This window comes from Odocoileus virginianus, chromosome 31 (genome assembly GCF_023699985.2).
Source record: "Odocoileus virginianus isolate 20LAN1187 ecotype Illinois chromosome 31, Ovbor_1.2, whole genome shotgun sequence".
NCBI lineage: Eukaryota > Metazoa > Chordata > Mammalia > Artiodactyla > Cervidae > Odocoileus > Odocoileus virginianus.
Genome location: NC_069704.1, coordinates 951,699 through 964,974, shown reverse-complemented (window position 1 = coordinate 964,974; position 13,276 = coordinate 951,699). Strand labels below are relative to the sequence as shown.

General features: G+C 52.5%; 1 protein-coding gene across 20 annotated transcripts in view; it reads left to right on the top strand.

The window, feature by feature from the left end:
- The window catches only part of MYT1L (myelin transcription factor 1 like), a 400,361-nt gene that overhangs the window by 295,415 nt on the left and 91,670 nt on the right, over positions 1 to 13,276 (top strand). For 14 of the 20 annotated variants that reach the window (XM_070459146.1, XM_070459143.1, XM_070459144.1 and 11 more), the window contains one exon: positions 9,392 to 10,372. In XM_070459146.1, coding sequence (XP_070315247.1) covers positions 9,392 to 10,372 — 981 coding nt within the window. The remainder of the gene's footprint in view (positions 1 to 9,391; positions 10,373 to 13,276) is intronic. The other 6 variants (XM_070459150.1, XM_070459157.1, XM_070459153.1 and 3 more) reach the window with 1 other exon arrangement.

Here is a 13,276-nt window from a genome sequence, read left to right as displayed (position 1 = left end):
CTTCCTTTTCTAGAGATTTCCTGGCTTCGTGTTCTGGGTATGAATCAGCCAAAGGTGTGTATGCATGCCTGAAGTCCATGCCTGAGAGGACTTGCGTGGTTGGAAGGGAGTGTGTACTGAGGGTGCGTGTGCTGAGGATGTACACGTACGCGGGCTGCTCTGGGCAGGGGAGCAAGCGGGGTGTCGGGAGCAGGGGTCCCGTGGGGCTCAGAGCCTGGTGTGCTGTTGTCAGGTGGCACAGCTCACCCCGTCTCCCACCGAGGACCCACCCACGGGGGGCGTTCAGCGCCCGCCCCGACTCTGGGCTCCGCCCCCACAAGCGGTCCCCAACGCCCTCCAGCCGTTCTGCAGACACTCGTCTGTCTTTGAAAGGAACTCAAGACAAAGCCCACCCCCACAGAAACAACTTTTTTAAATTGCCCAGTTTCCAGGTTGCTTTTCCTTCCACACAGGGTAATGTACTGGGTGTCACATAATTAAAACATCATGACAACTTGCGATCAGTGGGCTTGAGTTTGGGGCTTCCCAGGCGGCTCGGTGGTAAAGAATCCGCCTGCAGTGTGGGAGATGCAAGAGACTTGGGTTCAATCCCTGGTCAAGAAGTAACCCACTCCAGTACACTTGCCTGGAGCATCCCATGGACAGAGGAGCCTGGCGAGCTACAGTCCGTGGGGTCACAGAGAGTCAGACCCGACTTAGCTACCGAGCACAGGCACACACAGGCTTGAGCTTCCCGAAGACGAGAACGGAAAGAGGAGGTGAGGGTCTCCCACTGTGGCCCCTGAACCTGCCTCTTGATGTGGAGCTCACACTGATTAGCCAAGTACCCTCTCACATCCTTCCCAGGAAATGGCCCTGATGAGGGAAGTGAGTTGGAACGCAGACAGACTGTGAACGTCAGAATTAGCCCACCAGCTTTCTCCTGCAGTCAGCAGGAAAAAAAGCCATGCGTTCTGAGATCAGCATGGAAACCAAGATGTGTTTAGAAGGCAAGGTCTCAACTGTTCACAGTTGGGAGAACGAATGTGATAACTTTTTATCTTAAAAATTAATCTCTCCCTTCATCCATGAACACGTTATATTAGGAAGCTTAGTATTCAAATATGGTGAAGCGTATGGCTCTACCACTTAGAAATGAGTGAGGGCAGAATTAGACATTTCTAGATATCTGTTTGTGATAAAAGTTAACTTTCTTCTTTCAAGCTAATTTTACAGAATTAGAAAATACAATTATGTCTTATATTTCATGAATTTTCAGATGCTTCAATACAAACCAGAAAATTTGCTGACAAAGTGAAGTCGTGCACGTTTGAGTCTCCAGCAACATGCGTAAAGTATGGGAAAAAGCTTTTTACATGATGTAAGAGAGTAGATCTAATGTGTCTTTACTCGATCTGATTTAAAGTCCATTTGGAGGGATGACCAGCTTCTGTCTTTGTCTTCAGTTCAGTTCAGTCATTCAGTCGTGCCCGACTCTTTGCGACCCCATGAACCACAGCACGCCAGGCCTCCCTGTCCATCACCAACTCCCAGAGTTTACCCAAACTCATGTCCATTGAGTCAGTGAAGCCATCCAACCATCTCATCCTCTGTCGTCCCCTTTTCCTCCTGCCTTCTTTAATTTTTATTCCACCTGCTAGACTGGCAGGGTGTGAAGCAAGGTGGGAAGGCACATCCTGACATGCTAGACACGTGTCTCTCTCTCCCTGGACTTCAGTCTGGCGTCCAGAGGTCAGGATGACAATACCAGCCCTTTGCTCACCTAACTGCCTGCTTGCAAAGCCTAAAGCAGGTGCTGTACAGATTGAAGCTGGAGAGAGGTGAGTGGTTCAGAGTGGCCGTGTAGCAACAGATTCAGGTAGTTTTTGCAAGAAACTGGGCTCCCGGGCACAAACTCAAGCCCTTCTGTGATCCTGAGCGATGGTCCGTGGTGATGCAGAGCAAACATGCTGTGTCCGTCAAGGCTGAGTCACCTTAAAAGACTCAGAGCACGGCGACAGCTCAGTCCAAAAAGTGGAGCAAGTTTCCTGTGCAACAGGAGTGCACAAGGCTCCACGGGGACCCAAAACCTGAACGGCACAATTCCTTGCCCCCCAGACATAGTGTGAAAGAGGAGCGTGTACTTGAAAACCTGTACCTAATAGTTCTTCACAGAGGGCAGAATTAGAAGCCATGAGCCAAGAAGGAGGATTTAAAGATTGGAGTTGAAAGCGAGAACTAAAGTTTTCAGATGGTGAAGCCTGGTGAGTTTCATATCTCACCAAAGAAAGTGGTAGTGTTTCTGAAAGGTCTCTTCTCTGATAGGGATGGAATATGATTGAAGAGGAGAAGAGGGTTCCCTCACCCCCAAGTTCCTCCCGATCATACTTATAGGAGCAGCCACATCAAACCTGTCTGTAAAACAGAAGGACCAAAACTTTCAGACTCCTTCGCACTCCGTAGTTTATAGCATCTGCAGCAATCTTATTCTACTGGACCAAGAATGTTCAAGGTTGCCCAGTTGATCTGGAAAGTCTCCAAGCTGTGTGTGTGCATATGCGTGTGCATGTGTGTGATATACAGACAGAGAGCCAGAGTTGCAGTTGGTTAGTGTCCTCTAGTCTGCCTCAGTCTGAAAATTACTGATTTCAAAGCAGCTCTTGTCTGGGTGGGGTGTAACTATTTTATTTTGTAGTCCCCAAACATAGATAAACCACAGACCTAAAACGTCATCAAGTAGAAAGGTTCTCAAAGCAGTGAATAAATAAAGCTTTATTCACTCACATTTCTGATTAAGATCCCTAATGAATAAAAACTTTAAGAAGCATAATGTGCCCGATCTACACTGAAAAGTGTTGTGCAACTTGGATCCCTTGTGAAAACCATTATTTTTTGCTTCAGTTTATCTCATTTAGCTTGAAAGGCATTTTAAAATCATGCTCCAGCTTAGGAAATAGACATGTAGAATCAGTAAGCCATCGGAGCTCTTCTGAGCGGCTGTAGAGACGAGGCATTAGCCTGCACTTCTGACGCCGTCGGTCAGCTGTGCATGCGCGAGGTCTGATTGGGGTGGGAGGAGATGCGTGGCCGTGGGCAGGCGACGGGGAGGATCACACTGCAGACGCGGGGTGGCCTCCCCTCCCCCGCCGCAGCCCCGGGCAGCGGGCTGCCCCTGGAGACAGGCCTTCTTCCTTCGGGGCATCCTTCTGTCTGCCCCAGGAGTGGAGGCCACAGGAACGGTCAGAGCCACAGCATCACCTCCAAACCAGGCCGGCTAACCGATGCCTACCGCCAGACCCCAGGCCTCCCGGAGCTCTTCCCAGACCACGCAGGGATCTGGTGGCGGGTGGCCCCTGTCGGTCCAGGTCACTTAAACACAAGTGTAAGTTAAATGCACACATAGGTTATAAAAGCCGGAATCAGCGCTCAGCTCCTGCTGTGCTTCCGTGTGCTGGCGCTGCGCTAGCCAGCATGGCAGCCCCTGGCCACATGTGCTTATTTACATATAAACACCCTGAATTTGAATTTAACTTAAGGAAAGTTGCAGCGTGCTCTGTACCACCCGGCTCCCCACCGCCGCCGCTGCCGCCTCCTGGGGTGCACGCCCCGCATTCTCCAGTCTCTGCCCAGAGACCAGCTCTCAGCCCACGCGGCCTGACTCCGCCTGATGCGACCTCCGCCCGGGTCTCCTGTCCCTCACGGCCCGGGTCACCCCCCGACCGCAGACTTTATGTCAACTTCTTTTGCTTCCCTTCCGGCGCCGACGCCGCGACGTCCCTGCTGCCCACCCCACTCCTGGGGTCACCTGTCTGCCCCAAACGGGGCTCAGCAAGCAGCGGTGGAGGGAAGACACGGCCATGCCCTGTCCAGGTCCCCCAGGCCCGTCAGATCTGGGACACTTGGGACCTCAGCTGGGGACGGGGCACAGACGTGCCCTGCGGTATCCCTCTGACCTTTTTGAAGCTGGAGGAAGCCATCTGGAAAAGCAGTACTTGACCCGATGAACCGACAGACAGAGGCACCCCACACCTGCACCCCACCCACATCCAGTGCCGCCCCCTCCCACCCCTGTCTGTGCCCCGAGGTCACTCTGGCCCCCATCACAGGGACGATGAGGACAGGCCGTGTGGGTCTGTTTTGTGGGGTTCCTCTCGGGCCAAGGAAGGCTTCCGCCAAGGCCAGGAGCAGAGATGGTGAACGTGCAGAAGCCCAGGGCTCGGGGGTAGCCGGGCATGTTCACCAGGGACCCGGTGCCCAGGGCGCACCCTGCCGAGCTCAGGACAGCGGGGCGCAGAGAGAAGCGTGTGTCCACTGCAGGGACGGAGCCTCCACAGCAGACACACAGCAGAAGCGAGTTCGGGCCCCGAGAACCAGCTCCTTCTGGGAGCAGCAGGTCGGGCCGCTCGCGAGCAGACAGGTGTGGAGAGGAGCCCGCAGCGGGAACAGCCTCAGAGGCAGCAGCACTCAGCTCCGGAGGGAGGGCTGGAAGGGCATCTCGGGTGACTGCACGTAATTCACCCAAATCATCCCACCGCGGGCTCCGGTGAGGACAGAGAAACTGCTGTCCGAAGTGAGGGCTGGAAGGGCATCTCGGGTGACTGCACGTAATTCACCCAAATCATCCCACCGTGATGGGCTCCGGTGAGGACAGAGAAACTGCTGTCCGAAGTGGCCGCAGCAACAGACGGCCCAGGGCCAGGGGCAGCGCTGACGGCGAAGGAAGCTGCTTAGGGGACCCATCTGTCCTTCCCAGCCTGCAGGGGGTGGTCCCCACGGGGCTGTCTGGCTCTCCTACCTTTGAGCATCACCTGCATCCCGGCAACTTCGCAGCGGCGGGCAGGTGAAGAGGGGACGATACCTCGTGAGAGCAGGGCCCCCAGGTGTGGGGGGCTGCCCCCCAGTAGAGTACGTGCAGAAGGAGGACTCCCCTGTGCCGGGAGGAGCCTGTGAACTGGTCTCACTGGGCATCAGGGGTCCTCTTGGGCACGCAGTGCAGGGGGACTCTGACCGCCTGGCATGCAGTGTTCTACTTTCCTTAATCAGAAAACAATCCCGGGGAATTCTAAATGTTTTTTCACAATCAATAGGGAAGTCTTGTGCCAGATAGCAACCATCCACCTTAAACAACTTTTAAGAGAGATGCTGAGTATTTTATTAACATAACCCAGGAACCAGGGCTTCCCTGGCAGTCCACTGGGTAAGACTTCCAGATCCCCTGCAGGCGGTGGGGGTTCCATCTCTGGTCAGGGAGCTAAGATTCTACCCACATGCCTCACGGCCAAAAAACCAAAACATAAAACAATACGATAATAGAGTCAATAAAGACTTTTTAAATAGTTCACATCAAAAATAATAATAATAATGTCTTAAGGAAAAAAAACAACAGGCAACTCTCCAGGTCCAGGCTTGCGGTCACTGCGGCCTGCGGGTGCAGCACTGTGCCTGGCACCCTGGGGCAGGTCTGACCTGTGCTAGGAAATGTATAGCCAGCACTGGACGCTCTGGGATCGCACAGGGCTGGTGAAGGTGAAGAAATGCCTATTGTTCGGAGGAAGAAGAAGAAAGAAGTTGTATGTCTGCATCTAAGAAGAAAATAAGAAGCAGTGGATTCTGGGGGAGAGGCCGAGGGGGCCCCAGGCCACTTCTCAGAGGCCGATTTATTGCTCTGCCCATCGAGAACCCACCCCGAGTTCTCAGAATTTGCACTAAGGAACCCGGGACACCCAGGAGAGGGCCCTTCCACTCTTCAAAAGAGACCTCAGTGTCCACCCTGCCCCATGAAGTCCTGGGCTCCCCCTGGGTGCTCAGTACAGTAGGGGAGCTGGGGGCCCTCAGTGAGGTCAGTGGGCCTCTGGTCCACGTGGCCTCTGGCCACTCTTCCCAGCCTCCGCCCTTCTCACCAGCAGAGGAAGGGTGACCCCAGGAGTGACCTTTCCTACATGAAGGGCCAGAGGAAACTGGCCTTTTGTGATTTGCAGCCCATGGAGGGTGGACTCTTAGACCACGTCTTCTATGACCTGGCAGACCTAGAGAATTTCCACTGTGAAGAAGTGTCTCTTTTTCCTGTTCTACATTTTTGTTTTAATCTGTTGTCTATTTGAGAGATTTTAACATCTGGAAAGAACAACAGCAACCTACCTTTTGATTCTAGACACTGAAAGAATCAAAAGGTGGATCTCAGACTAACCTTTGGAGACAAAATGCTCATTGAAGTCTGCACTTGGTTTTATAAGATTATAAGCCACAGAGTTCTAACCACATCAAATTCTGGTTATGAGGATGGAGAAGAAAAATTTTCCTACATGGCTCCATTTTTTAGAGAACTTTTTGTTGCTGTTTTCTATTTGTAGCCTTGAGCATAAATTGTTTATAACAATCTGATTCAAAAGAGAAAATTCAGACCTACAACATTTCACAAAGCTCACATTGGAATCCAAACGACGCAGAGAATCCCGACAAAAATCCCGGGTGTCCTCGGTGAGGAAGCTGCAGAGACCCCGTGGGCTGAGCTCTCGAACCACCTGCGCCTCCGGGGCGCAGGGCGCTCCCCTGGGAGCGGCTGGACCAGCTCTCCTCCAGTTTCCAGAGGCGTGGACACCCTGGGAGCCCCTCTCAAAGGCGAGCCCAAGGCTGCCCCCAGCACTGCCCTCCCCCCCGTGCTCTGCTAGAGAAGAGACTCCACCAGAGAGGAAGGCCACAGAGATGCCGGGGCCTTCTACTTAAACCTCTGGGTGGCTGCGCTCTTTTGTTTAGAATGTGGACCTGAACTTTAAAATAATTTTCTGGTAAAACATCTTTTCTCATCACAAACACATTCTGTTTCTGGGGTCATTCATCACGTGAAGAACTACCCCCACTGATTCCCGAATCTCTTTGGATTGAAAATTCAGTTTGTGGACCATCGGTACCGCCTTGTTAATGCCTAGCTGGCCCAGAGACTTCTGGACCATTTCCCACCACCTACTTCCATGTGTGGTCCTTTTCATCATGAGGCTCAGCGAAAACATAACTAGAAGGGTAAACTATCCAAAAGAACAAAATCAGAGACGGAATTCTGAAAGTTCACCGTGAATGATTTTGAATTCTGGAGGCTGAAGCTTCAAACCTCTTGCTGGCAGTTTCCTGATGGACCCCCTCCATCCGTCCACATCATTAAGGCTTGACTTTGTCTCACATGTGTTTTGAAAGTTAAATACTGATAACTTGAGAAAGTCCGTTACCCACGAGGATTTTCCGCAGCTGGAGTTGTCTCTTCTGCCATCCCCATGCTCATGGCTGGGGTCCGGCAGCCTCGAGGACACAGAGGGTGGCCTTCCGGTTTTGAGAGCCTCACCTTGGCCGTGAGTGATGTACTGTCAGGTGAACACCTCCTCGGTATTTCTGATGCGTTCACTGGTTTTGTTTTCCTTTTGCTGCTCTTTGGGAAAACATGTATCCTTATTCTAAGACTATAGATGCCTAGAAATTATCCAAAGGAGCAACAAAATTTATTTCAAACAATTAATGATGCTCTGACTAATATAGGACAAATTTGATCTGCTGATGTTTAGAGAGATGTTAAATTTCAAAAATGTGTTGGTTCCACATGTGGGCCGGCAAGGATGTTGTTTTCTGTTATTGATGTGTTGATGTCCAACCCAGTTCACCAACAAAAACCTTTTCTAAGGAGACAGCACAGAATCCATAAAGAAAGCACTTGGGCCCCCTGACTCAGCTCTGAGTCACCCAGTATCTTCTACCAATCAATATGCCTCATTTCCTCACTAATACACTTTAAAAATTCTTCTTACTCTGGTTTGTTTAATCATAGAAAGAAGGAGTATATTCGAAACTGGCAGGCAGTTAACCAAATCCAACCTAAAGTGGGCGGGGGAATCCATTTGCAAATCCATTTAGTATCATCTATATTTTCCAATATACATGGTAGTGATCGCATAGCATGAGGGGAAACGATGCATACTCTATAAATATTCCTTTAGAGTTAGAATATGTTCCAGATGAAAGACAGGGGTTCAGTTCAGTTCAGTCGCTCAGTCATGTCTGACTCTTTGAGACCCCATGGACTGCAGCACACCAGGCTTCCCTGTCCATCACCAACTCCCTGATCTTGCTCAAACTCAGGTCCATCAAGTGGTGATGCCATTGAATATAAGGGTTAGGGTAATTTTTAACATGGTCCTTTTTAAAATGAGTATTCCCAAATTTTTTTGAGATTGGACACAACACTTATCCACACGTTGTATCTGCCACCTCCCATGACACATCCACACGGTGTGTGTGCCAGCTCACCACGGCTTTGCCGAGGTGCAGGATGACTGCAGCAGACGTGGGACTGTGAGTTATGGTGGGCCACCTCCCATGACACATCCGCACGGTGTGTGTGCCAGCTCACCACGGCTTTGCCGAGGTGCAGGATGACTGCAGCAGGCGTGGGACTGTGTGTTATGATGGGCCACCTCAGCGCACTCCTGCGCACTTCTCCCCCTCCACCCTCTCCAGCCCACTGAGATACAGCGAGTCAGAGTCGCTTCTCAGTTTTGCTGGGGCTCATTGCTTCACAGCGTATCTTGATAAACGGGCTCTAAGGTAGAAAATTCAAAGCCACTCTCAGCCCCAGCGTGTGCTCCTGGTACTGACTGCCCAGGGTCCAAGTCGGCGCAGAACCCACCAATGTCAGGATGTTGGCATCTCAGGGAGGACCCACCAATGTCGGGATGTCGGCATCCCAGGAGGACCCACCAGAACCTTGGGCTTTCTTCTGTGCTGCCCAAGCATCTCTGCAAAAGCAATTTAAATGAAATTGCTGTGAACATCTGCTTACAAGTTGGCAACAAGTTGACAGAACTCTTAGAAAGCCTAGTCATATAATGGATATCATTATTATGCACGTGGTTGGGCAGTAAATAAAGAAATTCACTTTTAAAAGCAATGCTTAAAATTTAGAAGTAATGAAAAAGTGATATTTTAAAATTATATTTAGGCTTCCCAGGTGGCTCAGTGGTAAAGAACCCACCTGCCAAGGCAGGAGATGGGGACTTGATCCCTGAGTCAGGAAGATCCCCTGGAGGAGGAAACGGCAACCCACTCCAGTGTTCTTGCCTGGAGAGTCCCATGGACTACGAGTCTGGCGGGCTGCAGTCCTGGGGGTCACCACTTAGCAACTAAACACGGCCACCAAGACCACCCTCACCCTACCCAGTTCCGGGAATTCCCAGTCTGCAGCAGGTGTCTCCCACCGCCCCCTGGGCCCTGCGCACACGCCCCCTTCCGCGTCCCTTCCGCCTGCGGACCTGCAGGGGTCCCCAGGTCCCGCGGGCCGCGCCCGAGCTGGCCCCCCGCGCTGCCGCGGCCACCGTTGTAGCCACTTTCCCTCTTGTTTTCTCGTGTGTCCTTGTGTCTGCTCTCTCTGCAGAAGGCCGCCAGCTGGGCTGCCACGGCGCGCGCGCGCTGCAGGACGCGGAGAAGGACGACAACAATGACGACGAGTACGACAACTACGACGAGCTGGTGGCCAAGTCGCTGCTGAACCTCGGCAAGATCGCGGAGGACGCGGCGCACCGCGCGCGCACCGAGTCCGAGATGAACAGCAGCACGTCGCACAGCCTGGAGGACGACAGCGACAAGGCGGAGGCGCCCGGCCGCAAGGGCGAGCTCAGCCTGGACCTCGACAGCGACGTGGTCAGGGAGACGGTGGACTCGCTGAAGCTGCTGGCCCAGGGCCACGGCGCCGTGCTGGGGGACCACCCCGGCGACCGCGCCTACGCGGACGCGCTGGCGCCGCCCGACGGCCGGACCTTGAGCTACGGGATGCTGGGCAAGCCGGCCAACAACGGGCTGGCGGACAAGCTGGTGGAGGAGAGCGACGAGGAGGTGTGTCTGAGCAGCCTGGAGTGTCTGCGCAACCAGTGCTTCGACCTGGCGCGCAAGCTGAGCGAAGGCAGCCCGCAGGAGCGGCCGCCCCCGCCCGGCGCCGGCCCGCGCGCGCACGGCCGCCCGGAAGACGACTTCCCGGGCCGGACGCCGGACCGCAGCTACTCGGACATGATGAACCTGATGCGGCTTGAGGAGCAGCTGAGCCCCCGGCCCAGAACGTTTTCCAGCTGTGCCAAGGAGGACGGCGGGTACCGCGAGCGCGACGACGACGCCGCCTCCGTGACCTCCGACCGGTCGGAGGAGGTGTTTGACATGACCAAGGGCAACCTGACCCTCCTGGAGAAAGCCATCGCCCTGGAGACCGAGAGGGCCAAGGCCATGAGGGAGAAGATGGCGCTGGAGGCAGGCCGGAGGGACAGTCTGCGGTCCTTCGAGGACCAGTCCCCGCGGCCGCTCCCCGGGGAGGAGAGGAAGCCTAAGTCCGCGGACAGCCATGTCAAAAAGCCATACTATGGTAAAGGTAATATTTCTACCTAACGTAAGTGGCCGTATGGAAGCGGGAGCTAGGGCAAAGGCTGTCAGGCGTAGGCTGCCGCTCGAGGAGGCATCTCACTGCGTTGCATCACCAATGCATGCTTGCAGGTGATTCCAGAATTATGCCTCATGGCTATGTCTCCAAAGAGCAAATAAAATATCTGTATGAGAAGTGCACCACGCAGCTTAATAACATATTTCAGGGGAAGACGCATGTCTTGGAGATCCAGGGTGAGAGCACACACCCATCACGTGATAGAGAATGTTAGGATGAGTCTGTTTTCTCCCAGAGGAGCCACAGTCCGTGTGGAGTGGCAAGGGCTTATGTGGCAGTTAGCCAAGGGGGGTGAAGCGTGCATTTCAAATTTCACTGAGTAGGTGGCGTCCTGATTTATGAAAGTGAAAGTGAAGTTGTTCAGTCATGTCTGACTCTTTGCAACCCATGGACTGTAGCCTACCAGGCTCCTCCATCCATGGGATTTTCCAGGCAAGAGTACTGGAGTGGGCTGCCATTGCCTTCTCCAGGAGATCTTCCCGACCCAGAGTTTGAAGCTGGGTCTCCCACCTTGTAAGCAGATACTTCACCATCTGAGCCACCAGGGAAGTCCTTGATTTATGAAATTATCATCGAATGACAGTTATTGATGAAACCCCCCCCTGGCAAACATCCCTGCTGGAAACTGCACAGTAGCAGCAGAATGACCACTAGCATCTGGCGAGGGCAGTGACCCCTCATTCCTTACCTTAAGGTAGTCGCTTAGTGACGGGAGCCGCGTGTCCCCAGCTGAGACCAATAGTCGTCCTTTTAGGGTACCCACCCCTCACTGTTCCCAGCCACCGTGGAAACAGTCATGGTGCTTGCTTTATCAGGAGACACTCAAAACCATCCTCTGTCATAGCTCCAACCAGGTTTCCAGTTGTGAACTATCTGCATAGGTCTATAAATTTAGCCATGTACATGTATGGTTGCTACACCTAAGATGTGTAGATGTATATTTCCAGCCTGAGCAGTCAGCCTCGTGTTTCCGGTAACAGCCATGTTCACTTTCAGTATGAAGTGGATTATAATTTGACCTCATGTAGGACCTAGTGAATATTTCAGTTTCAAGACTCTTTCAGAACCAAGTGAAAAGAAACAACTTCAAGAATGAAATTGGTGATTCCTTAAATTCTTCCCTAGTTGTACCAGAAAGTTCTCCTGTCTTGTGTATTGTCTTATTCCTTATGAATATCATTTCCTTATAATGAGGTTCAGATTTTGCTTTGGAAATCAGTTGCTAGGGCAATGTCACACAATCAGAACCCAGTTCTTCTGCAGGGTCACAGGTGTGTATTCTCCTCTCGATGGGCATGCACCCCCAGGGGCGCATTGGGCTTTGCTTTAACTGAACTCCGCTAGAGACAGACCTCAGCCAGAGGCCTGCTGGGTCCTGAATGTGCCAGGTGCTTGGGTGCTGACGGCCGTTTCAGTAAGGCAGGTGCAGGCCAGACCCTGTGAAGCGCAGGGTATGAAGAAGGGTCCTCTCGTAAAGGCCATGATATGGAGCTCAGGCGGTCGTCAGGCTTGCTTTGGGTGTTGCAAGACCCGGAGGTGCAGCGAGTGTGTTTATACTGAACACAGTCTCTTAGAAATCCGTAGTTGGATAGCTGCGAATCCCAGGTGGCACTAGTGGTAAAGAACTCACATGCTGATACAGGAGACAGAAGGGACGAACGTTCGACCCCTGGGTTGGGAATACACTCTAGTGTTCTTGCCTGGAGAACCCCTTGGACAGAGAAACTCGGTGGTCTACAGGCCACGGGGTCACAGAGTCAAACACAACTGAAGCGACTTAACACACACACAGAAACAGAACACTTAGGAGGAAACGGTGTCCTTCCCTGTGGACTGGCTCGGGGGACAGACACAACGGCTTTCTGCAGAGTGTGTTTCAGGCCTGAGTCTGGTTGAGAAGGCAACCACGCAGGCTCATGCACGCCCGGGGTTCCTAGGCCTGCGTTGGTTTCTGCGGTTTCTTTCAACCCAGCACTTGCTGTAGATTTTCACTCACTTTGTTTTGTTATTGTTGTTGTTCTGTGTTGTTTTTGGGAAGAAGTGGAGTTCAGATCACTTGTTTCCCCTAAATAAACAGGGACAGAATGGAAACAAACAGTAAAATCCCAAAACGGAGATGCGCTTCTTCCCTGAAAGGGGGGCAGGTTGGGGATTGGACTTTGCTGACGACCTCCGCCTCTCCCCAGGTTTTCCACATCCTCCCCCTCTGGCCAAAGCCCAGCTCCATTTTCTGTCAGTATGTTCCATGTCGCTCCCAAATTTCTTGTGAAGATGTCATAGTTCTATGCAGAACCAAATGAATAAAGCCAAGGAAGGGCACCAGTGTGGGGAGAGAGATGAATGGTCTCTTATTTTTAAAAAGCTGTCTGCCCTCCTGGGCTTCCCCGGTGGCTCAGAGAGTAGAGTCTGCCCGCAGTGCAGGGGACCTGGTTCCATCCCTGGGTCAGGAAGACCCCCTAAGGAGGGACTGTCTGCCCACTCCAGTATTCTCGCCTGAGAGATCCCACGGACAGAGGAGCCTGGCAGGCTTGGCCAAGTGTGTATCAGCAATCTATGGTCAGCTTCTCTGCTGCTTTATTAAACATGGAGAGAACACTCATACCGATTCTCATCCATACACAATCTTTTCCAAGTGAGTAACCTTTCCAAAAGCTTGAGCTAAAACAAAAGAAGTTCATCACAAAACTTTTTCCACCTTCTCCTCCAAAGGGTCTGCGGGAGGAAGGAAAGGGCTAGATCCAGCACTCAGGTGTTTCTGGATGTGGCTGCAAGGTTTTGGGGTAGATTGTTGGCCTGTTTTGCTTGCTTGGTTGTTTTGCAGTTGCTCGAAGATTT